General features: G+C 41.9%; 1 protein-coding gene across 1 annotated transcript in view; it reads right to left on the minus strand.

Annotated features, from left to right (window-relative positions):
- Positions 1-23,251, minus strand: part of LOC124594487 (transmembrane protein 132E) — a 251,554-nt gene extending 228,303 nt beyond the window's left edge. Inside the window, exons 1-2 of the mRNA XM_047132866.1 lie at positions 22,889-23,251; positions 5,233-5,634 (exon numbers count right to left, since the gene is read on the minus strand). Of these exons, the coding sequence (XP_046988822.1) occupies positions 5,233-5,634; positions 22,889-23,251 (765 nt within the window). The remainder of the gene's footprint in view (positions 1-5,232; positions 5,635-22,888) is intronic.
- Between the last annotated feature and the right edge of the window lie 311 nt (positions 23,252-23,562).

A 23,562-nucleotide genomic window follows, 5' to 3' on the forward strand; every position in this document is an offset into this window, starting at 1 on the left:
TGGTGCTAGGAGAAATTATTTTATACTTTTTAGTCTGGTTTAAAAACTTGAAGTACTAAAAATTTGTTTTTATTTAAATATTTATTCTTTCTGCGTCTGACGAAATCTGTTTCACATAGAATGTATCTGTTTTGCTAACTTGAACTTGGGAAATTATTAGAGCGTTAGGAATCAACTGGAAAAAATGTATATCATAACTTCTAAGTTTCATTCCCTTGCCTGCTACGGACGCAGTAGCTGACATCTGGCATTCGTTGTATATGGGCTTTGTCCAACTAGGAGCCGATTGTTTGGTCTTTCTCCCATCCACCTAAAGCGGCTTGTGACTGAAACCTCCTTAAATGCGGTGACTCTTCCATGACGACAGAGATTTCACAGCAATACTTGCGAAAAGAGTTGGCAGCAACAAACACCATCAAGAGGAGTGCTGCTAGCGGGTGGCGAGAAACGATCAGCCAAAATGCTTACATTATGCTCCTGAGACTAACTGACTGAAAATATTCATTGTATGAATACTGTTTAGGAGATGGCAGGCACTCTCTCTGTAGGAGGAAAGTCATGGACACCCTGGGGCGGGAGTGATGTCTAAGGGCTTAACATTACTTGATAATCAGTGATCAAAAAATTTATTTTTAAAACACGGAAAGCCCACAACAATTAGAAATAATGCTCCTATACCCGGGGCTTATCTGCGTTGAACACCAATCTTTTTCATGGTAACTTGAAGTCCGATGTCTTTGTGTGACTTGTGACGAACTGACTTTGTTCTGTTAAGCTACCTTCCTTTGCTGAAATTATCGTGAGTGCTAGTAGTTGTTAGGAGGAGATGTACAGAATGTTTGTGGTGTACGTTTTCGAGTCCAGTGGTCGAACCTCGGAATCTTTGTGACTGCACTAAGAGAGCTACAGATCATTAAATCTCTAATATTCGGAGCAAAGCATCACGTAGTTTGTCTCGCGAGCCACAGAACGCGTGGGTTCCGGCCACGACCTCTCCGACTACGAAACAAAGGACGTTTCAACATCATAGGAAATTTCGGCTCTGGCTCTGAGCACTATGGGACTTAACATCTATGGTCATCAGTCCCCTAGAACTTAGAACTAATTAAACCTAACTAACCTAAGGACAGCACACAACACCCAGCCATCACGAGGCAGAGAAAATCCCTGACCCCGCCGGGAATCGAACCCGGGAACCCGGGCGTGGGAAGCGAGAACGCTACCGCACGACCACGAGATGCGGGCGGAAATTTCGGATACCAAATCCTGTGCAGATTTGCTGTTACCGATGCTCTCGCTGTGGCATCATTTTACACGTACACGGAGCAGTTGGGTACGTATATATATGTGAAAAACGTAATTTCTATTACAAATAGTTATGTACCTCTTCTTCATGTTTCTGTCTCATATTTAAGATTTTCCATAGCGTTAAAGTAACGTAATTAACATAAAACTTCCGCCAGCAACCAACATCAGTTTTGAAGGGCAGTACTTCCTCACCAAAACTATAAAATTGGGGAAAATAGCGTTTACTAAGAGCACATTAGAGGACGGCTTCAGCTATGGAGCACTTAACTTCTTGGTTTGCAAAACTCGTATCATCTCTAGCAAACCCAAACTCCGATAACGGGACTGAAAATATGTATCGCTGTAATACGTAGCAGAAAGAACAATGACGCTGAAATTAGGTGGTGAGTGAGAACTCGTTATTTGTAATAGTTCGCGAGTATTGTGTGGAAGATGACAGACGAGATAAGAAGTTACAAAGTATATTTCTGTGACCCTGAACGAGCACTAACTGCTACGCCACTGTTGTCAGGGATGGTACCATGTTCGTGAAACTTCGGTTACTGAATGTTTGGCCTTCACGTTGGGTGCATACGAGAACTGCAATGTATAGTAGCACTACTGATTTGCGACGTAGTTACGTTTTGGATTCTTTACGTACTTCAGTGTTTGATTTGATTTGGACACCCAGAAGACATGTCTGAAGGTGCAACTGCATAATCGATCATGTGAATTAATTATCAGCAAGGAAACAGCTAAATGATCTAGTAACAGTAGAGGAGAGCAGATTCTTTTGGAATAGGTAGGGGGACATTGAAACACAGTGAATATTTCGTGTTAGAGATACAGTGTGTTGGTGAGAGTAATATTAACTCCCCACAGGCTGCGTTGACGTCATAACATGGCTGATCGTTGTTAGTGTTAGCTATGCCACTATGGTAGTTCATACGCACAGCAAAAGCCTTCGAAATTTTTACAGGTATGAGTTCTTTATTTGACGTTCTGAAGTATATTTGACATTAATATAGTACTATATCAGAATTTACGAAGATTTTATGTGATATATCTGTATTTTTTATTGGCTACCAAATATTCATTCACCGAATTGGCGAAGTTATGTTATACAGAGGGTTTCACAGTGGTGAAGTTTATGGACATTGAAAAGTTTCACAGTCTTGTCGACAAACTTCTAGGGGTGACAGATCACTCCATGGGAAACAATTTTTGTTTCACACAAATTTTCGCACGCGGTTCCCAGCGATGGCATACTACCTACCCTAGTAAATTTACATTTTTGGAAAGAAAATCATAATACTGATTGTCACTAAACGGAGAGAGATATTTTAGAAGCGAAGTGCCTATGCCTTGCCGCCTCTTACGGGCATAACCAGACACGTGGCGCCGCTGGGAAGTGTCAATGGTGTTCCCTACGTCTTGATTTATCACCCTTAGATGTTTGTCTCACGGCCTCTGAGCCAACCTGTAATTAGCAGGGGATTATGAATGAGGACTGGGAGGTTACTTAAAGCATTGGGATCTAAAGGCCTATCAACGTCTGTAGAAGCAACTGTAGAGCAAATAAAATCCCAAAGCAGTAAAAAAAAATAAAAAAACTACTGACTTCAGTTATTCAGACAATGAGGAACTGCAAGACCCCACCGATGAAGATGGAGTCCAGCAAGTGGCGGTACAGAATGCATAATGTGTGGGGCAATATTTACCTGCAATGTTAGGAGAACTATGTACAATCTACGCAGTGCAAAATGTTGGACCACGAAGAACATTCTGGCTGTTGTGCAGATCAGAACATTTGCGATTTTTATCTCTGAGTAAACCCTTCATTGAATATTGTTTCTATTTCAGATTCCCATCCATCCCCCCCCCTCCCCCAATTTTTCTTTCAGTTTTCTGAAAATTACATGTAACTTTAAGTCTAAATGAAATAAATTTCTAAACTGATTTTAAAGGATAGTTTTCTAACAAATTTAAGTTAAAAATATCTTGGATAAATATATTATGTGTTATTCATTTAAAACAGAACATAATGCAATAACCAATCTCTTTCCTCCATGTTAAGGGGTTGAATAGTATTCCTTTTTGTACACACTCTGTCAGTAGCTTTCCACATGGCACGACGGCATGTACACTATTAAACCTGTATGGCAGTAACTTTGAAGATACATGGTTATTCTACCTGCGACGCTTCAGAAGACGGTTACGCAAAAACAAAAAAGAAATACAGAAAAAGACACATATCAATGGCTAGCCCAATTCTTCGAATTTCGGCCCGTAATACGCCCAGTGACATAGTTACAGAGAGCAGGCACGTCAAAACATGTAGAGAAATCATACCCTCCGCACTGGCGCTTGTATTAGTTCGCGCCTGCTGATAGACAAGCCAATGAAACAGGTTTCCAAAGCGGGATGCTGACATTGCCCCTTCCCTGGGGGTGGGGAAGCAGCAGTAGTGACTTCAATGAATTGCATAATAGCGTAGGATTCCACGGCCAGAGTCACTCGACATAAAAATTTTCTGGGTATGATACAGCGTCATACTGCATATAACTATGGTTTCGGCCACGGTTGTGTCGGCTTTCTTCTGGGTCTAGCTATGCAGTGTCTCTTTTATTTTCTTATTACTATTTACTGCGCATGCCATTACGTCGAAATTTTAAAAAGATAGTTCATTTCATTGGTCACTTAACGAAGAAGGAGAGGGAACTTTATTTTAATTGCATGCACATGCCCATATTTACGTGTGAGTTAAAATGTCGGAGAGATACCACTCGTACTAATGCTTGTCCATTCTCCCTTTTTTGTTGTTGTTTCTGCGCAATCGTCTTAAACCGTGGAGTACTTATGAATAACCCCACATGACACTGCCGTATAATTAGAGCTGTGCTCCACCAAAACAACAGTTCGGTAGTTTTGACACAGTGTACAAATGACGTAGTAAACAGTAGGATTGCCGGTAGTATTGGTAACATTAAGAGAGAAACAAACACAAAAACACAAATGACTGTGTAAGAGAGAAATTTGCGCTTTTTTTTCTTTTGTTTCTAGTGCACGTAATTAGAACTGGACATCATTCAGTGTTAGTCCATTATGCATATTTATCGTTACAGCATTTTGTAAGTGATAAATCTGTTGATAGCGCAACTTCTGTACTTTTATGTAACTAAGGCAATTATTTTTGATGCAAGTATAGTTTACATGGGCAAATATAAAATATATATGTAATTATAGTTGCTACATTATATTGAATAGAACGTTCTTCATCATCCCAAAGGCAAGAAGAGTTTCTTGTTATTGTTGATAAATGCGAAAATTGTTTATGAATAACAAAAACACATGTTTTATGAAAGTTCGATGAAGTATTGAAGCGATATTTGACATACACATATTTTTGTTTTGTGTTTTCTCTTTTTATTACTTTTTTTTTGTTTTGCCTTTTTTTGAGGAAATTGCATTTTCTACAGCTATACGATAAATATGTATTGTTTTCTTTATTTTTACTACAACGTTTCTCTGCTTCAAGTTACGGATCAACAATTTTCGGATAACACCTGAAATAAACATTGGCAATTTCAATTTTCCTCTCAATATTGCTTATTTTTAAGTAACCATATGGAACAAAAATGTGCTGTTGGTTACCAAGCGATTTATACCTCGTCAGTCAGTTCCTAGACAGCTCACCACGTCCGGTTTCTAGGGGGATCTGGTAAGACATTGATCGTACTTGTGAAGAATGCGATGATTATGACGTAACGCCCGACAGTTATGCAACACAGCTAACGTACAGGTAGCGCGGATATCACCTTAACTGACCAAAGCTACTAGGAAAACTACGGTTATCTACGTTATTTTTTGTAGTCTGCGGTAGCAACTCTACATATAACGCTTCTATGCGTAGAGTGAGTGAGTGAGTGAGAGGCTGTGACGCACCTGCGCGAGGCAGACGCCGTCCTCGCCGTCGGGCGAGCAGGCGGCAGTGAGCGGCGGACGGTCCCCCAGGGCGGCGTGCAGCACGATGCAGACCCTCTGGCGCGGGTGGCGGCGGCCGCCCAGCGCCGCGACGCCGGGCCCCACGTCGGCGGCGGCGGCGGTGCCGGTGCCCGCGTGGAACAGCACGCGCAGCTGCGGCTGGTCGCGCGGCAGCTGCGGCCGCACGATGTGCGCGCTCACGTCCAGGCGGCGCGGCGCCGCCCCCGCGGCCGCCGCCGCCACGGCCGCCGCCGCCGCCCCCGCCGCCGCCGCCGCGTCCAGCAGGCTGCCGTTGTGCTGCAGCGTCGGCAGCGGTGGCTGCGGCAGGTCCAGCGGGTCCGGAACCACGTAGCGCGCCGGCACCTGACGCACAACACCACACAATACGTCTTGACTTCACCAACACAAAGCTGGCTTGTTACTTTTTTTTTTTTTTTTTTTTTTTTTTTTTTTTTTTTTTTTTTTTTTGCCCACGTGCAGATTCAAAACCGTGTGCCGGTCCGGCACACGAACTCTGAGCTTTCACTAGTAAATCTATTAGGGCCGGTCATCCCGCTAGTAGGATGTGTGTGATGTCCTTAGGTTAGTTAGGTTTAAGTAGTTCTAAGTTCTATGGGACTGATGACCTCCGCTGTTATGTCCCATAGTGCTCAGAGCCATTTGAACCATTTGAACCATCCCGCTAGATTAGCTTATTCAGTAGAGCCTTTTCCCGAGAAAGGCAAGAAGTGCAGATTTGATTTCTGGTCCAGAACACAGCTTTCATCCGCTATTAAGTTTCAAAACAGCGCCACACCATTGCAGAGTGGAAATCCTCCTAGAAAGATAGTAGATTAATAACTTGCTATAAAATGTCGACCCTAGGATATACTGGTTGGTTATGATTAAAAAGCAACTACTCACAGACGTTGCACGTGGGTGCCATTATCGTAGGGTATAGAAACTTGGTAGATATTTTAATGCGTTAATGCGTGACTGATTTACTCTGGAAAAAAATTAGTTTCAGTCTTAGCCAGCAGGGCAAATGTCACGCTATGAATGCAAAAACGACGTATAGAAATGTTTCCATATGTAATGGATTAGGAATGGGACGTCGGCAGAAAAGGTGAGACAATTGAGAAAAATGTAATATCGATGTTATTATTAACCGCCACTCTCATAGTCTGTTCAATATGGACACCGGAGATATCGACGAGATACAGCGCCAGATTTGCATCTGGTGCCCAAAATTTGAACTACTTTTTCCAGCTTAAGTCGGTTTCGCATTAACGCATTTGAATATTTGCAAAGTGGAGCTGCCATACGATAATTACAGCCCACAATGGACTTCTCTGAGTAGGCTCAAATGGCTCTGAGCGCTATGGAACTTAACTTCTGAGGTCATCAGTCCCCTAGAACTTAGAACTACTTAAACCTAACTAACGTAAGGACATCACACACATCCATGCTCGAGGCAGGATTCGAACCTGCGACCGTAGCGGTCGCGCGGTTCCAGACTGTAGCTCTCTGAGTAGCTGCGCTTTAATTATAAGTACCGGTAGACATCTTCGATACTTCTGCAATGTATTATAAAATCCATGAAATTTAAATGTAAACCGTAATGCATATATATTACGTCACTCATTAGGTCCGGAGAATGCACGCGCTTTTCTCAAGAGACTGTCTATTGCTTCTTCTACGTTCAACATAATATAGCTACGTACAGGCTCTGTACATTTCGTGTATCGATATAGGAGTATACTCTTTGCTTTTCATGTAATCTTTGATCGTCACATAGCGACAATACATATCAGCACGAGGCGATACAAGCAACTTAACTTCCTTTACAACTAGCTCGTCCATGATATGAGGGGTAGTCACATGAAAAGGAACACACGCCACAACTGTACCTTGGAATGATACCATTCAAAAGTATCTCTAATCATTTTTAGACATTTACCACAATCAGTTCCTGTTTAGCAGTCAGTGATCGGACACGGACAGACCCACAAACGCACCCACTCTTGCTGCTCATCGTTCAACTCAAACTGACGTTCTCTCATGTCTTTCTTCAGGTCGCCAAAGATGTGGAAATCACACTGTTAAATATTAAGGCTGTACGGTGATGCAGCAGCGTTTAACAGGCACGCAATGGGTCCTTTAGCCTGCTGTCTTTGGTGATGTCTATCTCCTGTGGAGGATGAAATGTGTCAAGGCTGTTATGTGTGACTGCTTCCTCGTGTTATGACAGATTGCCTATGGGGGGGGGGGGGGGGGGGGGTGAAACGTTATTGACTTCGGTACTCGATACTTGTGCCATGTTGCAGGGTTTACCGTTCCTACCGATTCTAATTGTCGAACTTCGTCCCTAAGGGCATCGATCTTGTCAAAAACTCGTAGAGCCTTGTCATGGACCTTCTCTTGTATAGTGGTCTCGTGGAGTACGGTGCAGATGTCGACGTTTCTTGTCCACCATGGAGCTCCTGTGATCCATCGATAGCAAATGTTTTGCAGCGCTTGGAGTTTGTTGCAGTTGGAGACGCACGTAGTTCCCCACGAGGTGGAGCCATACAACATTGTGGGTTCCACTGTTGCCTTACACAATTGGAGTTTAGTCTTAGGGTTGAGATCCTTACTCTTCAGGAACGGAATCGATGACCTGGCCATCTTCTGGGCTGCCGTCTTCTTGTCGTCAATATGCTGCGTAAAGAGTAATTTTTTGTCAAGGTAGACACCGAGATACTTCACTCCCGGCGACCATGGGATAAATTGGTCAGCTATTTGGAGTCTGTCGTTGAGAACTGGTTTCCTCCGTGTGAACAGAACGGCTGCCGTCTTCGTCGGGCTGATCGTTATCTTATTTTGCAGCGCCCAGCGTTCCATTACAGCAAGTTGCCGTTGCATCCTAGCGATTAGCTGGTCCAAGTGTCGTCCAGTTGTCAGAAAAGCCGTATCGTCCGCATAAAAACTCGCCGTAACAAGGGAGACTGTTGGGATGTCATTTATATATAATTTGAAAAGCAGAAGCGAAATGACAGAGCCCTGCCAGTGTTTAACAACCACATCGCTGAAGCGTAGTGAAGCCTTCGTCCGATAGGCGGTGCCTGGGCGCGTGATATAGTGTAATAGGATGATTTCGTCCGACAGCACTCCCGGGCGTTTTGACTTCGTGGCGCAGCTTCTGCGAAGTGTGTTCATAAGGCTACGCATTGATTGTGGTTCAACGCTCGGGAATCTCGACGAGCGGAGTTTCCCTGCAGTTGAAGAAGGAGGTCATCATGACCTTACCGGTACCTGTGTAACATGCTTTGAATTTCTTTGGCAGGGGAGATGCGGGATGTTTCCACTGCTGGCTTTTCCATTTGCCCTCGTGCTCGAAATGTCAGCGACCTGAAGGAAGAGAGGCAGGAACGTCGCCTTCAGTCGGAAGAGGAAGTGCAAAAGTGGGCGCAGTTGTGGATCCATCAGCAGCCGACCGCGTTTTACGAAACCAGAATTGATCGTCTCGTCTCCCAGTGGCATAAATGTCTTAAAGCGTGTGGTGATTACTTTTGAACGCAAATCATTTCATGGTCCCGTTGTGGGAAGTGTTCGGTTTTCATTTAACTGCCTCTCAAACATATTGTTAACTGATCCGCATATGTTGACATTCAGTCTTGACACTCACCAGTGTACACTTAACTAATTTTCCGTTATGTCTTCATCTTTCGCAATTTACACTGTTCTGGTGTTGCTTTTATGCTCAAATATTTGTTGCAAGCCTAGGCAAAATGATACTCTAGACGTTCTGTGACACTTTTGGTGTACATATAAACGATAATAAGTTTTAATTACATGGTCTACAATTTATTTTGTATAATGCATCGAAAATTCTTATGGTTTTAACATTGCAATGCCGGTACTATTCTAACTCTGAAGACATTCGATGGATATTTATTATATTTTAGATGTCACTTGACAGTGCTGCTACAGCCGAATAAGACCCTTAGTAAACAATAATATTTATTCAAATTCCTGGCTGGCTCTGGGCCCTATGGGACTCAACTTCTGAGGTCATTAGTCCCCTAGAACTTAAATTAGTTAAACCTAACTAACCTAAGGACATCACACACATCCATGCCCGAGGCAGGATTCCAACCTGCGACCGTAGCGGCCTCGCGGTTCCAGACTGCAGCGCCTAGAAACGAACGGCTACTTCGGCCGGCATTTTCAAATTTCTGATGACAGCGCAGATGGAACAATGGTTGTAACCCTTAACACACTGTAATAGAGACCATAAGAACGAATAATTTACTAGAGAGCGAGTACGATTTACAAAAGGCAATAAATTGCCTAGCCGATATATTCAATAACTACAATTATACTGTATCTCAGAGAAAAGATAAGATTACGTTTTTAAATGCAAAAAAAAAGAAAAAAAACTTGCACGTTACAGCATAGTGCTCAATGGTCATGTTTTAATTAAAGTTGCCCATTTTAACCTATTAGATCACCTACAAGCTTTAAACTCACGGACAGAGTGAATCAAATACATATCTGGTGATGTGTGGTGCAGTTCAGACGACTAATCAAAAATGTCCGGATAGGAACAAAAATAACATTTTATAAAGTAATGGTTGCACATAAGGCAGAGAGTCGTGGAGGTATCAAAAACATGACGAAAGACTTGCACAGGCCATAGAAATGAAATTAAGTGACGGACGAAAGGTTGCAATCTGAGATGTCAGACACGGTACAAAAACGATACGAGTTGGAAATTTATGCAGTTAACGAATGAATAAAACAAAAGAGTAAAGTGGTTATAACATATCTATAGCAGGATTCATAAAGCAAGCACTGAAGTACAAACCACAAAGGAAACGAGACCCCAGAGGTCACTGGAAGAGACGCTAGACTGGGATAGGAACAGGTGAGGGACTTAATTCTACAAATGAAAAAGAAGAAGGAGAAGGAGGGGCAGGAGATCGTAAGAAGATGTCTCCAACGCAATAAATATTTTGTTTACACTTGAACCATGTTATTGCTTGTGAGCATGAGTAAGCACATTACGTTCCTCTATAAAATCTATTTCAATCAAACCTCACAAAATTGTTAAATAACAACAACCGACTAGTTATTATCAGTACTACATAAAAATTTATCATAAGCACGCAGTCTAAGCCGGTATAGCTACCAAACAGTTTTGTAAACACTGACTGAAATAGACTCTATAAGGAAAAATTAATTTTCGCTTATGAACGTGAGTAGGACTCTTTTATAGAAACAACGCTTCGTTCGTTCTCTCAGGGCCGGAGAGTGTTACTATCTGCTAAAAAGTAACCAGACACCTATTGTTAGACATTAATAATAGAGGGTGTGTCCACGTTTCGCCTTTATCACGGCTTCAGCCCTGCTGGAGGTATTTTCAACGAGGGGTTTGAATGTATGAGGACGAATGCCAGGCCATTTTTCTTCAAGAGCGGAAGCCAGAGAAGGTAATGATGTCGAATGCGGGAGCCTGGAGCGAAGTCCACGTTTGAGCTCATACCAAAGGTGTCCCATTGAATTCAGGTCAGATTCTTGGCAGGACAGTCCATTTCGGAAATGATATTGTCCACAAAGTATTACCCCACAGATGCTGGTTTATGACAGAGAGGACAGTTATCGTCTTTGAAATGTTCCTCTACTACACGCAGTACACGGTGCTGTAAAATGTGTTTATATCCTTCCACACAGCCGTTTCCTTAAGTTGAATAATGGGACCACACCATGATCACGAGAAACACTCCCGTACTGCAACAATTCCCCCTCCATAGTTCACTGCTGGCGCTGCACTTCGTAGCAGGTAACGTTCTCCAGCCTTTCGCTGAACCCAGACCCATTCATCGGTATGCCACAGGGTACAGTGTGATTCATCACTCCAGGTCAGTCGCTTTCAGTCATCCAGTGCCTGCTGTCGCTCTTCAAACCTTCGCCAGCGTCGGTTAGAACTGAGTATAGAAATACGTGACCTACGAGACGCTGTTCGACCATTATTTCCCACTCTTTTTAACCTCTTATACAAAGACATTGTGTTAGATGAACGGTTGGAAACACATCGTTAAATCACGACTGATTCCTTCATGAAGCAGCGCTGCTCAGTCGCTCCTGGAGTATTTCGTGTTTTACGACCCCTGTTAACAGATATCGACAAAATGAATATCGCACTAGAGGCATATCTAGCGAGAAGACCAGGAAGATTAGCGAGATTCGAGCCCACACGGCGGCTTACCAGCATTCGTTCTTCCCGCGAACCATTCGCGACTGGAGCAGGATGGGGATGGGGGTGGAGGGAGTGACGTTGGTATACAAAGTATCGTCCACCACACAACGTAACGTAGCTTGTGGAATATGCATATAGATGATGATGATAGTTCGAGAAAAATTTGACACTAAAAGACCTAAGAGAACACAAGACATTCCCTCAGTATTATTCAGAGAAACTTGGGAAAGCCCGCCATGACAAAATTACTCCAACTGGTGTGCAAGATATGTGAGAGACCCTAAACACCCCAGACTTCGAGAAAAAAGTTATAATTCTAGTCCAACAAAAGACGCATTATGATTTCAAAAACTGACGTGCACTATTTACATAAAAATAGGAAAACTGGTACAAGCCGACCTCAGGGAAGATCAGTTTTGGTACACATGAAGTACGACCCATCCTAGAAAAAATTTCAAGAAATAACTTACATTTAGAGCATTTGAAAGCTATTGGCAATGTTGACTGGTCTACACTCTTTGAAATTCTGAACATATCAGGGGTAAAATTAAGGGAGCTAAACGTTATCTGTCATTTCTATAGAAACGAGACTGCAGTTATAAAAATTGGCATTAGCGAAACTAAAACTTGGGTAATGGAGTGTAATCGAAGTAAATCTGGCAGTACTGAGAGAACTGGATTAGGAAATGAGAAACTACGGGTTGTAGACGAGTCTTCCTATTTGGGCAGTAAGATAATGATGCTGGTCGAAATAGATATAGCCTGGCTATATCAAGAAAATAAGTTCTGGAGAAAAGGAATTTGTTAACATTAAACAAATTTAAACATCAGGAAGCCTCTTCTAAAAGTATTTGTTGTGGTGTAGGCTTGTACGGAAGTGGAACATGGACTATAGGCAGTTTAGACAAGAAGAGAATAGAAAATTTTGAAAGATTGTGCTAGTAAAGCATGGAGATGAATACAGTAAGCAAGTTCAAATAGATGCAAGTTGCGATAGTTATGCAGAGATGGAAATGCTTGCACATGATAGACTGGCATGGAGAGCTGCATCAAACCAGTCTTTAGAATGAAAACCACAAGCAACTGATATGCTACAAGGCAGTAGTGTGTGACTGATCTCTCCATATAGTTTTTTGACGTGTACTTTTCTAACACCCAACTGTCATCTGATTCATCATGTATAATGTTCATGACGTCCTTATTCTCTGTCCTAATACAGGAATCGCGATCTGCATTGAAATACGCTATATTTCCGAGTCCTGCCTTGCTTTTAAATTGCTGTCACATTTTTTACTCATTTAAGCACTTACAAGCCCATTAGTTTGCAGAACCCAAGGAAGACGAAGGAATGGAGATCAATACAATAAGTAGGATAACTGATTTTGATTTACTATCACTATAAAAAGTGCATCATGTATGACGATACACCTGCCACCACTTTGTTGTGGTAAAGCACTTAGGAAATACTCAAACAACACTATCTTTTAACAAATGCTTAATAGTTCTGTTCGCAATTGGCACACATTCACTTTTTTCAGTAAATGCAACTTGCTTGGGTTCTTTTGTTAGGATGTTTACGACGCTGTTCCATGCTAACATCAAATGGAAATTACTATCTATTAATTTTTGCTATTACAACGGTTGTAATTGGATTTTAAATTCAACGGCACTGCCGCGGAATGAGCTTTTGTGTAATTACACGAACACGTTACATAAAAAACGAGAAACGATGTAAAACGAACAAGAGGAATATGTGAGTTATTGTAAACAGGATGTTCATAATTGATGCGCGGCAGGGCTGCCACGTTATTTAGAGAGACGCATGAAATGCAAACACGCACTTTTCGGTAATCGGACGCAAAACTAAGTTGGAAACAATATTAGAAAGTCTTGCGAGTTTATTATTAATTTGTAATGTAACATAAATCTAAATCAATGTTGTTGTTGTTGTCTTCAGTCCAGAGACTGGTTTGATGCAGCTATCCATGCTACTCTACCCCGCGCAAGCTTCTTCATCTCCAAGTAACCACTGCATCCTACATCCTACTGCATCTGCTTAGTGTATTCATCTCTTTGTCTCCCTCTATGCTTTTTACCCTCCACCCTGCCCTCCAATACTAACTTCGTGATCTCTTGATGCCTCAGAACATGTCCTACCAACCGATCCCTTCTTCTAGTCAAGTTGTGCCACGATTTCTTCTTCTCCCCAATTCTATTCAATACCTCCTCATTAATTACGTGATCTACCCATCTCATCTTCAGCATTCTTCTGTAGAACCACATTTCGAAAGCTTCTATTTTCTCCTTGAATAAACTATTTATCGTCCATGTTTCACATCGATACATGGCTACACTCCATAATATACTTTCAGAAATGACTTTCTGACACTTGGCTATACTTGATGTTAACAAATTTCTCTTCTTCAGAAACTCTTTTCTTGCCATGGCCAGTCTACATTTTATATCACTTCTACTTCGACCATCATCAGTTATTTTGCTCCCTAAACAGGAAAACTCATTTACTACTTTAAGTGTGTCATCTCGTAATCTAATTCCCTCAGCATCACCTGATTTAATTAGACTACATTCCATTATCCTCCTTTTGCTCTTGTTGACGTTCATCTTATATCGTCCTTTGAAGACTCTGTCCATTCCGTTCAACTGCTCTTCTAAATCCTTTGCTGTCTCTGGTAGAATGACAATGTCATCGGCAGACCTCAATGTTTTTATTTCTTCTCCATGGATTTTAATTCCTACTCCAAATTTTTCTTTTGTTTCCTTTACTGTTTGCTCAATATACAGATTGAATAACATCGGGGATGGGCTACAACCCTGTCCCTTCCCAACGACTGCTTCCCTTTCATGCCCCTCGAATCTTATAACTGCCATCTGGTTTCTGTACAAATTGAAACTATCTTTCGCTTCCTCTATTTGACCCCTGCCACATTCAGAATCTGAAAGAGAGTATTCAAGTCAAGATTGTCAAAAGCTTTCTCTAAGTCTACAAATGCTAGGAACGTAGGTTTGCCTTTCCTTAATCTATCTTCTAAGATAAATCGTAGGCTCAGTATTGCCCCACGTGTTCCAACATTTCTCTAGAATCTAATCTTCCCCGAGGTCACCTTCTACCCGTTGCTCCATTCGTCTGTAAAGAAGACGTGTCAGTATTTTGCAGCTGTGACTTATTAAACTCCTAGTTCGGTAATTTTCACACCTTTCAACACCTGCCTTCTTTGGGATTTGATCTAAATCATTAAAACATGAATATGACCTGTAAGAAATGTGTCTCATGACTACATTTGTTAAAATGTGTGAAAGTATGCCGAGGCTTAAAAGAAAATTTCTGTGATGTGATGTCGACAGAAGAAATGAAGACTAATGTTCTTATCCATACGTGAATAATGAAAAAGTTTTGTCACTCATAAGAAGCGCGTAATTGTAATGCTACGGCAATCTTGTAACTAGATGCTGACCAGAAAGCAATGTATTTTCTTCGAAAGCTAGTTGGTGGCTGAGAAAATACGTCACAACTATATTGCACTTACGTAACTGAAGTTCTATGCAATACTACCAATTATATAATTTTCAGTGCGATAGGGTCTGCAGCTGCGATGAATTTTTTGAAAGATTTCATGATGCCTTCACCTACCGTTCTTTTTGTTTCAAGTACGATAGTACAGTTTCTGCCTTAGGCCATTCTCAAGTATCTAAAACAAGGCATTATACATTGGATATTTTAGTGACATTTGTGATGTTGATGTAGGAACAAGTCATATCTGTAGAAATACTAGGCGCATTATAACTTACTTTATTTTTTATGCCATGTGTGTCGTTGCTCCTATGACTCCATGTTATGCTTTCGTTTTAGATACTTGTAAATGGCCCCTAAGGCTGAAATTGTACAATCGTACTTGAAATAAAAAGAACGGCAGGTGAAGGCATCATGAAATCTTTCAAAAAACTACCAGTTATGCCAAACTGTTGCAGATCCATCCTTCTAAGACTCGCGAGGACAGTTGAGTGCCATAGCTGGTAAACAATCCATAGCAGTCTGTCGAGGTAAGGAACTTTCCTGTTTCTTCGATTCAGTAAGCTGGAGCATTTTCATCTATCGCGAAATACGGGAGAGAGTGTCACTGAAATGATACAGGACTTCGGGTGGACATCATTAAAACAAAGGCGTTTTTCGTTGCGCAGAAATCTTCTCACGAAATTAAAATCACCAACTTTCTTCGCCGAATGCGAAAATATTTTGTTGACTGCGACCTACGTAGGGAGAAACGATCACCATGATAAAATAAGGGAAACTAGAGTTCGTACGAAAAGATATAGGAGTTCGTTCTCGCTATACGAGATTGGAATAATAGAGAATTGTGAAGGTGGTTTGATGAACCCTGTGCCAGGCACTTAAATGTGATTTGCTGAGTATCCATGTTGAATTAGATGTTAAAGCTGCCAGAAAAGTCGAAAAACTAGTTCCCCTATTTTACATCCCTAACTCTGCCCTGTACTTATTCGTCTTTTTTATGCTATAATGAGAAGAGCATTTTTCAGTCTGGTTTCGAACTTTCACTCTACCATAATTTCGACTTCCGTCATAGCCTGGCAACCGATGTGCTCTTCTGTTCACTCGTTAGACGACTAGTCCGCTATAGGCACTTTTATTGTCTTCCGAAACATATTGTTTATATCATAGCAATTTGTGAATCTTTCACAAAACGACAGGACAACCACCAATTACATGTATTTGCCTGCGTTCTTATAGAATTCGAACCAGTTCGCAGATGTCTGAAAGATAGAAGTGGTACGCGTCAAGAAACACTCAGAAAACGTGTTTATTGCGGGTAAAGTGAGAATGAATTTTTTAAAGCGAGTTTTCAATTGTATCTTAGGAATGCATTTTTTTATTTATTTGAATCACTTTAAACCGTTACTCCGCATTCAATTCATATAAGAATGTATTTTATGTGCAACACTTAGCTCGACGGTTTAGTATCTCGACAACGGATAAAGATTATTGGATAAATCGTTTTATTTTGACTTCATCCATTTCTCTACCTTCGTGCAAAGTTTGAACTTATTCGTACAATTTTAAAGAACAGGAGCGGCATGCTTGGAAAATCTCCCAGAAAAATGTGTTTTTTTTTCATGTAAAATCCGAACGGTGCGCGTACAAATGATGCCATTAGCTGAGCAATAATTTCAGCCCAATTAACATCTTTTGCAAAAGGAATCAATCGATTCACATAGCATGCCTGGGCGCCAGCTCCGGTTCGTCGTTCAAACCATTTTTAATATCCCGTACTGTAAGATATATGTTCAAAAAGCTATGCAAATGACCATTGGTCCGCGCTAAGCTAAAAACTTTTAACCTCATGTTCCAAGTTCAAATAGGAACCGAGCATGAAGACCCAGTGCCATCCACCACAGACTGAGCCATAGTGGCTTTAATTTTGGCGGCATGGCATTCCGCTGGCGCCACTAACTACTTGGGTTGCTGATATCGATCTGATCATATATCGCGAGATAGGTTCTTTTGTCGAGGCGTGTGTCGTTCGTTTGGCGGGTCCTGGTGCAGTCAGTCGGCTGGAGGGCATGTGACTGGCAAGTTGTTGCTTTTGGGGCCTCCTCCTGTCCGGTACGGGCTCCGATAGGCCGCCAGCGGTTGAATGGGTCGGAAGCAAGCCTTGCCGGCTTGCTTAAGGATTGGTAGCAGCGAGTTGCGGGAAGAGCAGGCGACGTCGCCTGGAGCCAGATCGTCAAGTTCTCAGTCTACTCTGCAAGCTAAGATTTTACGACACCTTGAAGACCACCCGTACGGATTGGAGGCAATAACACGCCGGCTTGGAATGCTAAAAGTCGCAGCTACTTCACATCTGAGTGAAGATATGTGTTGTTTTCTTACTTTTTGGATATTTGATATTGCAAGGCCACGTCTGTGTTAATGTGAAATTGGACCTGTAATATTAACTCACCTCCGAGTGACAGTGTGTATCATAATCGATCGGTGTAGCTAACAGCAATCTGTTGTTCCGTGAAGGGTACAAGTATTCAGTCATAAACTGAGTTGACGAAATTAAATTTGTAACATAATCTGTATAGGAGGCAAAACACCCTTTGTAGATGAGTATGTCTTAATCATTACATCAGCAGGCGTTGATATTTAGTCTTCTACTACTCCTCGGCTCTACAGCCCTTGGAGGGCCTTGGTCTGCATCACAATATCCTGCCAATCTATCCGATCCATGGCTTTCCGTCTCCATACTCCGACACCCAGCTTCTTCAATTCCATCAACCCATCTCTTTCTGGGGCGTCCCCCCTGCCGTCTGCCTCCAGCCTTGCCACCAAAAATCCCCTTACATGCTCTGTCTTCTTCCATTCTGACCACGTGCCCTGCCCACCGCAGTCTTCTTATTTTAATGGTAGTAACAATGTCAGGTTATTCAAAAAGGTGTTGTAGTTCTGCATTGGTACGAATACGCCAACATTTTTGCTCATATACTGGGCCATATATTTTACGTAGCACCTTTCTCTCCCATAAGCTAAGGATCCTTTCCTCATTTACAGTCATGGTCCATGTTTCGGCACCATACATAACAACTGGTCTTATAATTGTTTTGTAAATGAGGATTTTGGATTTACGTGATAGAAGCGAACTCCTAAGCATGGGTAATACGGGAAAGTAGCATCTGTTACCTGCTGCTATTCTGGCTTTCACCTCACTGCCAATGTCATTTGTCTCAGTGATAGTCGACCCAAGATACTTGAAGTCTCTCACCCTTTCAAACTCCCTGTCGGCTATCCTGAGATTTGGTAGATTTTGTTGGTTGGTCATTGCCATATACTTGGTCTTTTCGATGTTAACTGTCAGGCCAAGTTCCCTTGCACCTTTCTCCAGTTGTTGACAGGCTTGGCCGAACACAGCAGCGTTTCGTGCGAGTAATGCCACATCGTCAGCATAGGCTAGGTACTGCAGAGAACGATTTAAGAAGGTTCCTCTTTTATTTAACTCTATCTGGCTTATGACTTTTTATAGGCAAAGGTTGAATAGAAAAGAGGAGATATTGTCACCCTGTCTAAGTCCCTTCTTCACTTCCACTTCTCTGGAGATTTCGCCCTGAATTTTTACTTTGCAGTTGGTTTCGCTGAGGGTCATCACAGAAAGTTTAATGAGCTTCTTAGGTAATATTAACTCGCCTCCGAGTGATAGTGTGTATCATCATCGGTCGGTGTAGGTGACAGCAATCTGTTGTTCCGTGAACGATACAAGTATTCTGTCATAAACTGAGTTGACGTAATTAAATTTGTAACATAATCTGTGTCGGAGGCAAAACACCCTTTGTAGATGAGTATGTCTTAATAATTTCATCAGTAGGCGTTGATATTTAGTCTCCTTACAAGAAATTTTAATGAGTGTTAAGGTTGTAACTTGTTTGTGTAGTCGGTTTCGCTATAGGTTGATATTTCCTACATCTTAGGCTATTTCGTCTGTAGCCTTATTTGCACAGATTACTGTTTCCTTCTGATGTGTGTTCGCAAGGTACCTTTGGCAGAGGCCATGGAGCACAGACGTGTTTGCTTTCTGCTGCGGCGGCACTTCCATCGTCGCACGACGTCTGGGTCGGCGATCTGGTGCCTCTACCAGCCATGTCGTGGTGGTTCAAGTTAAGTGAAGTTGATAGTTTGATGAGTGACATTGCGGAGTGTCGCCGATTAATCGGGAACCACTAATCTGTCCTGTTAGTCCTGAATTCAGTAAGCTCACGAGGTTTAAAGCACGTTCTGCAAGCACGAAGTTGCTCCCCACTACACCTGCTCTTTAAATATTCGTTTAAACCTCGCACCCTAATTGCTATTTACGGAGCACGTTTAGTTTTAAGGGCTTTTACTTATCAATATAAACTGCTGAACATTTCTTTTTAACCACATTAATTAGCTAACTCCACTCATTGTGAACTTGCCTGATTTTTCCTTGTTCGCTCTTATAGCCGTCTCATGTAGTTCTCAACTTTCCTTGTATTTTGGGTAACTGCATATTTATTAAAGACCATTGTCAAGTTTCTGCTGGTGTGTACCAGTTGGGAATCACATGTAAATTGCATGTTCTCCCAACTTATCTCGTATTTTGGGCAGTTGTATTTTTCTGTTAAGGGTCATTATCAATGTTTCTGCTGGTGTGTCCCAGTTGGGAGTAACATTTAAATTTTTTGCTTTCCCAGCTTTTGAAGGATTGTGTGTTTTATTGCTTAATGAATTTTTATTAAGGCTTATACATTGTTAAGGGCTTTACAACAGTCACAGTCAGTAGCTTGACTTCTTACTCGTTCTGCATTTTGGATGGGCGTTGTCCACATCTGTGACGTGTTGACATGCTTGTAAATTAATAGCACATTTTGTGCCTGTCATTGAAATTCATTTTACTGATAAAATTGTTTCAAGAACCCACTTGTTGCCATGCATAGTCGATGTGATTTCTTTCTTGTGCTTGCCAAGTGTAAATCCCCGGTTTTAACCCGTGCTTTTAATTGCATAAATTGTTAAAATTAGTTATTAATGAATTGAGCCAGTTCAAGTTCTTAAGTTCTTAAAATAATTGTGAGCATTGCTATTCATTTAAGATTTTTTTCAAATTGTACTTATAATATTGCTGTCAAGCAATAAACTGTGTTCCATGAAACAATAAACGATGAAATATGTGGGTCCAACTACCATGTGTTTTCTCTTAAAATTATCCCAGACCTACTTGTGAAGTATCACAGACGAACTCTAGAACTGGACGAATGCAGCATGGATGGCTTACATGCATTGATGCTATCATGCATGGAACAAGTTATCAAAGCCCATGGCAGAGCCTATGCCTACTAGTCAACGGGGCACATGCTGAACCAAGGTGACTGAAGTGCTAATTATTTCTCCAGAACATAGTAATGTACATATCCTGCGATCCTGTGAATACGAAAGAGCTTTCTGTAGTCACTGAAAGTCTTTTTTTTCTTTTTTTTAAAAAATCAAAAGCGTATTTTGGTTCATTTATTGCACAGCTGTGCCTACTCGTAATTTGTTTGAGAACAGACCGGATAACAGTTAGTGTACCTACTTAAAATATCACACCTGAGCCTTTTAATTTTAATTGCTATGTTTGCTGGCTTGATTTAAGTAGAGATGCTCAACATTTTTAGTCTTGAAATATATTACACGCAAGTTAGACAACTTAGAGATGTACTGACTTAAAAATTCATAAAGGTTTAAGCACAAAACAGCAACGTAGCCAAAATTAACCGTTTTAATTACACAAAATACATAAAAGGTAATTTTCTCTCCTTCAAAAATTGCAAGCCAACTACTCAATTTTCAAGATATTACACAAGTGAAGAAAATTAAAATACGACTATCATAAATGCTGAAGAAAATTTAATTTCATTCTTGGGTTTACACATTCTTGGCATAGTCAGAGCTAACCTTACACAGTGTGAGACGTAAGGGTCAGTCAGTTTATTTGTACTCTTAGATTTTACAGTGTTCTTCGTTGAAAACGCTGTCTCACATACATTATTTTATCCAGGAAACGATAAAACATACGATGCCACTTTTATACACTCACTAATTTCCGAAAGTTATCTGCATTGTATTCTGACTTTAAGGAAATGTCATGCACATTGTTGTGTGTGGAAGGTTCTTGTTGCCTACTGGAGGCGGAACTTGCTCAACCCCGCACTGCACACAGCACCTCATCTCTCAACAAACCCTCAGCGCTCTCCCGGATCACAGTGACTCCCACTCACAACGCATCTGGTTACACATCGCGAGTAGTACTTCCCTATGCCGGCCGGGGTGGCCGTGCGGTTCTAGGCGCTACAGTCTGGAACCGAGGGACCGCTACGGTCGCAGGTTCGAATCCTGCCTCGGGCATGGATCTGTGTGATATCCTTATGTTAATTAGGTTTAATTAGTTCTAAGTTCTAGGCGACTGATGACCTCAGAAGTTAAGTCGCATTGTGCTCAGAGCCATTTGAACCATTTACTTCCCTATGGGATAGACAAGACTTGCTTGGCGTGACCGTTGGAGGCTGTGAAATGTAGATGAAAGATGCAGAGACAGTGTTGTCATATCAACCATCTACAGATCCCATGTGGAACACTCATTGCCAAAAACCTGGTATTTTACAAAAGCGCTTCATTTACACAGACATTCCGACAAAGGTTTTGAATAGGCCGGCCCATTCAGCCGTGGTGATCGACGGGTCGATCGCGGTCGACAGGTTGAGCACCTCTGCTTTCAATGTTTCACTTGTTTTACAGATAATTTTTGTAAGTTCGTGTTAATCTCTGCAAGTCTGGACAACCTGTGTTTCATCACATTTAAGTGGTGTTAATTGTTCATCCATTTGTTGTTTAGAAGTTTTTTTGTAATACCAAGCTCAGGTGAGTTTCCTTTTAGAGGGCATTTTATATTAACTCAGTGGTTTGTGATAACTATTTATTTTATGTAAGTCTGCAGGCTTTCCTGGCCGTTGTCACTAAAGTTAAAATCTTCTTAGTTGTTAGGCCGCGCTATATTTCCTTCGAAAATAATCGACGTTTCGACCCCTCTGCTGGGATCTTCTTCACGATGTTTCGGTGTGCACTATTAGTAGAACACTGTCAGAGACCAAGTGTCGCGTTCTCTTATAAAGGGAAGATTCCCGCGTTTGTGCTGGAGAAGCGAGAATACTTCTCCGGCACAACGCGGGAAAACTCCCGTTTATAAGATAACGCGACACTGGTCTCTGACAGTGTTCTAGCAGTAGTGGACACCGAAATATCCTGAAGAAGATTCCAGCAAAGGGATCGAAACATCGATTATTTTCGAAGGAAATATAGCGCGGCCTAACAACCCAGAAGATTTTAAATGTAGTAACATTTTTATTTTGTTTGTATTTTAGAAATTCCTGTACATATTGTAAGCTGTTGTGCGAAGCTGATGTCATGCGGCCGGTGATGGCGTTCAGCAAGGGCCTGTAGGTGGTTCCTTCCGCAACTTGAATCAGTCGCAAACTACAGTATTGTAATGATTTAATTTCGTGAGTTTCCATTTTTATGTGATTTAGTAGCTGTTTTACGTAACAAATTTTTGATTTCAAAGTTCGCATCTGTTTGAGCAACTTACAATACCGGCCCTCAAAGTTTATCACTGTGGTGCTTTTCTGATTATTTCTTTGTTTTTATTTATGTATTTGCTCTTTGCAGTAAGTAATATTCTTGTGCTTGTGGTTAATTGAAGCAAGCAAGCAGTGTGAGAAGAGTAATGTGATCAAAGCTGAAAGTAAACCGACCAGAGCTCATCTAGCACCCGCGTTCCCCAATAGCTTATACCGATAGAGTGCAGACGCAAAACTAGTGACACGGGGAATCCTCACCGTCTGCTTGGTGGAGAAGGGCCCGTAGGTGGCGCGCACGGAGACGGGCCGCGAGCTCTGCACGACGCTGAAGCGGTCGACGCTGAGCACGGCGCCCGCCCCCGCGCCGGCGGCCGCGTCGTCCGGGGGCGGCGGGGGCGGGCTGGGTGGCGGCGCGTGCTGCCCCAGGTCGGCGTAGTGCTGGCGCGACACGTGCTTCAGGAAGAAGCCGCCCTCCTTGCTCTCCAGGTGCACCTCCACCGTGCCCGCCACGCCTGCAACACACAGCCACAGCCCGCTGTCACTCTCGCCACGTCCTACGAGGTCTACATCGACAGGGTGATTCAAAAAAACGTTTAGAAACTGATATGGCGTCTCGGGCATACAACAAGAAACCCTAATCACATTTCCCTTTCCATCCACGTATGCAGCGCGGGAAGAATGACAGTTTCATCGTCCTTATGCGCGCTGTAATTGAGGACCGCTTTAACAAAACTCAAATAAAGACCATTACAGAAGAGGTATTTTTTAAGAATTTTTAACATCGTGCAGCCCCGTCAGCAACTGTGATAATTACACATATGACACGTCAGCCTCAGTTGCAAATAGAAACCAATCTTTACCTAGGTTTCAGCCAAAATAATTTCTCCTTGTTCAGAAGCTATTGACACTAAACTATTGCATGCCGAAATTTG

The sequence above is a fragment of the Schistocerca americana genome, chromosome 1 (assembly GCF_021461395.2).
Source record: "Schistocerca americana isolate TAMUIC-IGC-003095 chromosome 1, iqSchAmer2.1, whole genome shotgun sequence".
Taxonomy (NCBI): Eukaryota; Metazoa; Arthropoda; class Insecta; order Orthoptera; family Acrididae; genus Schistocerca; species Schistocerca americana.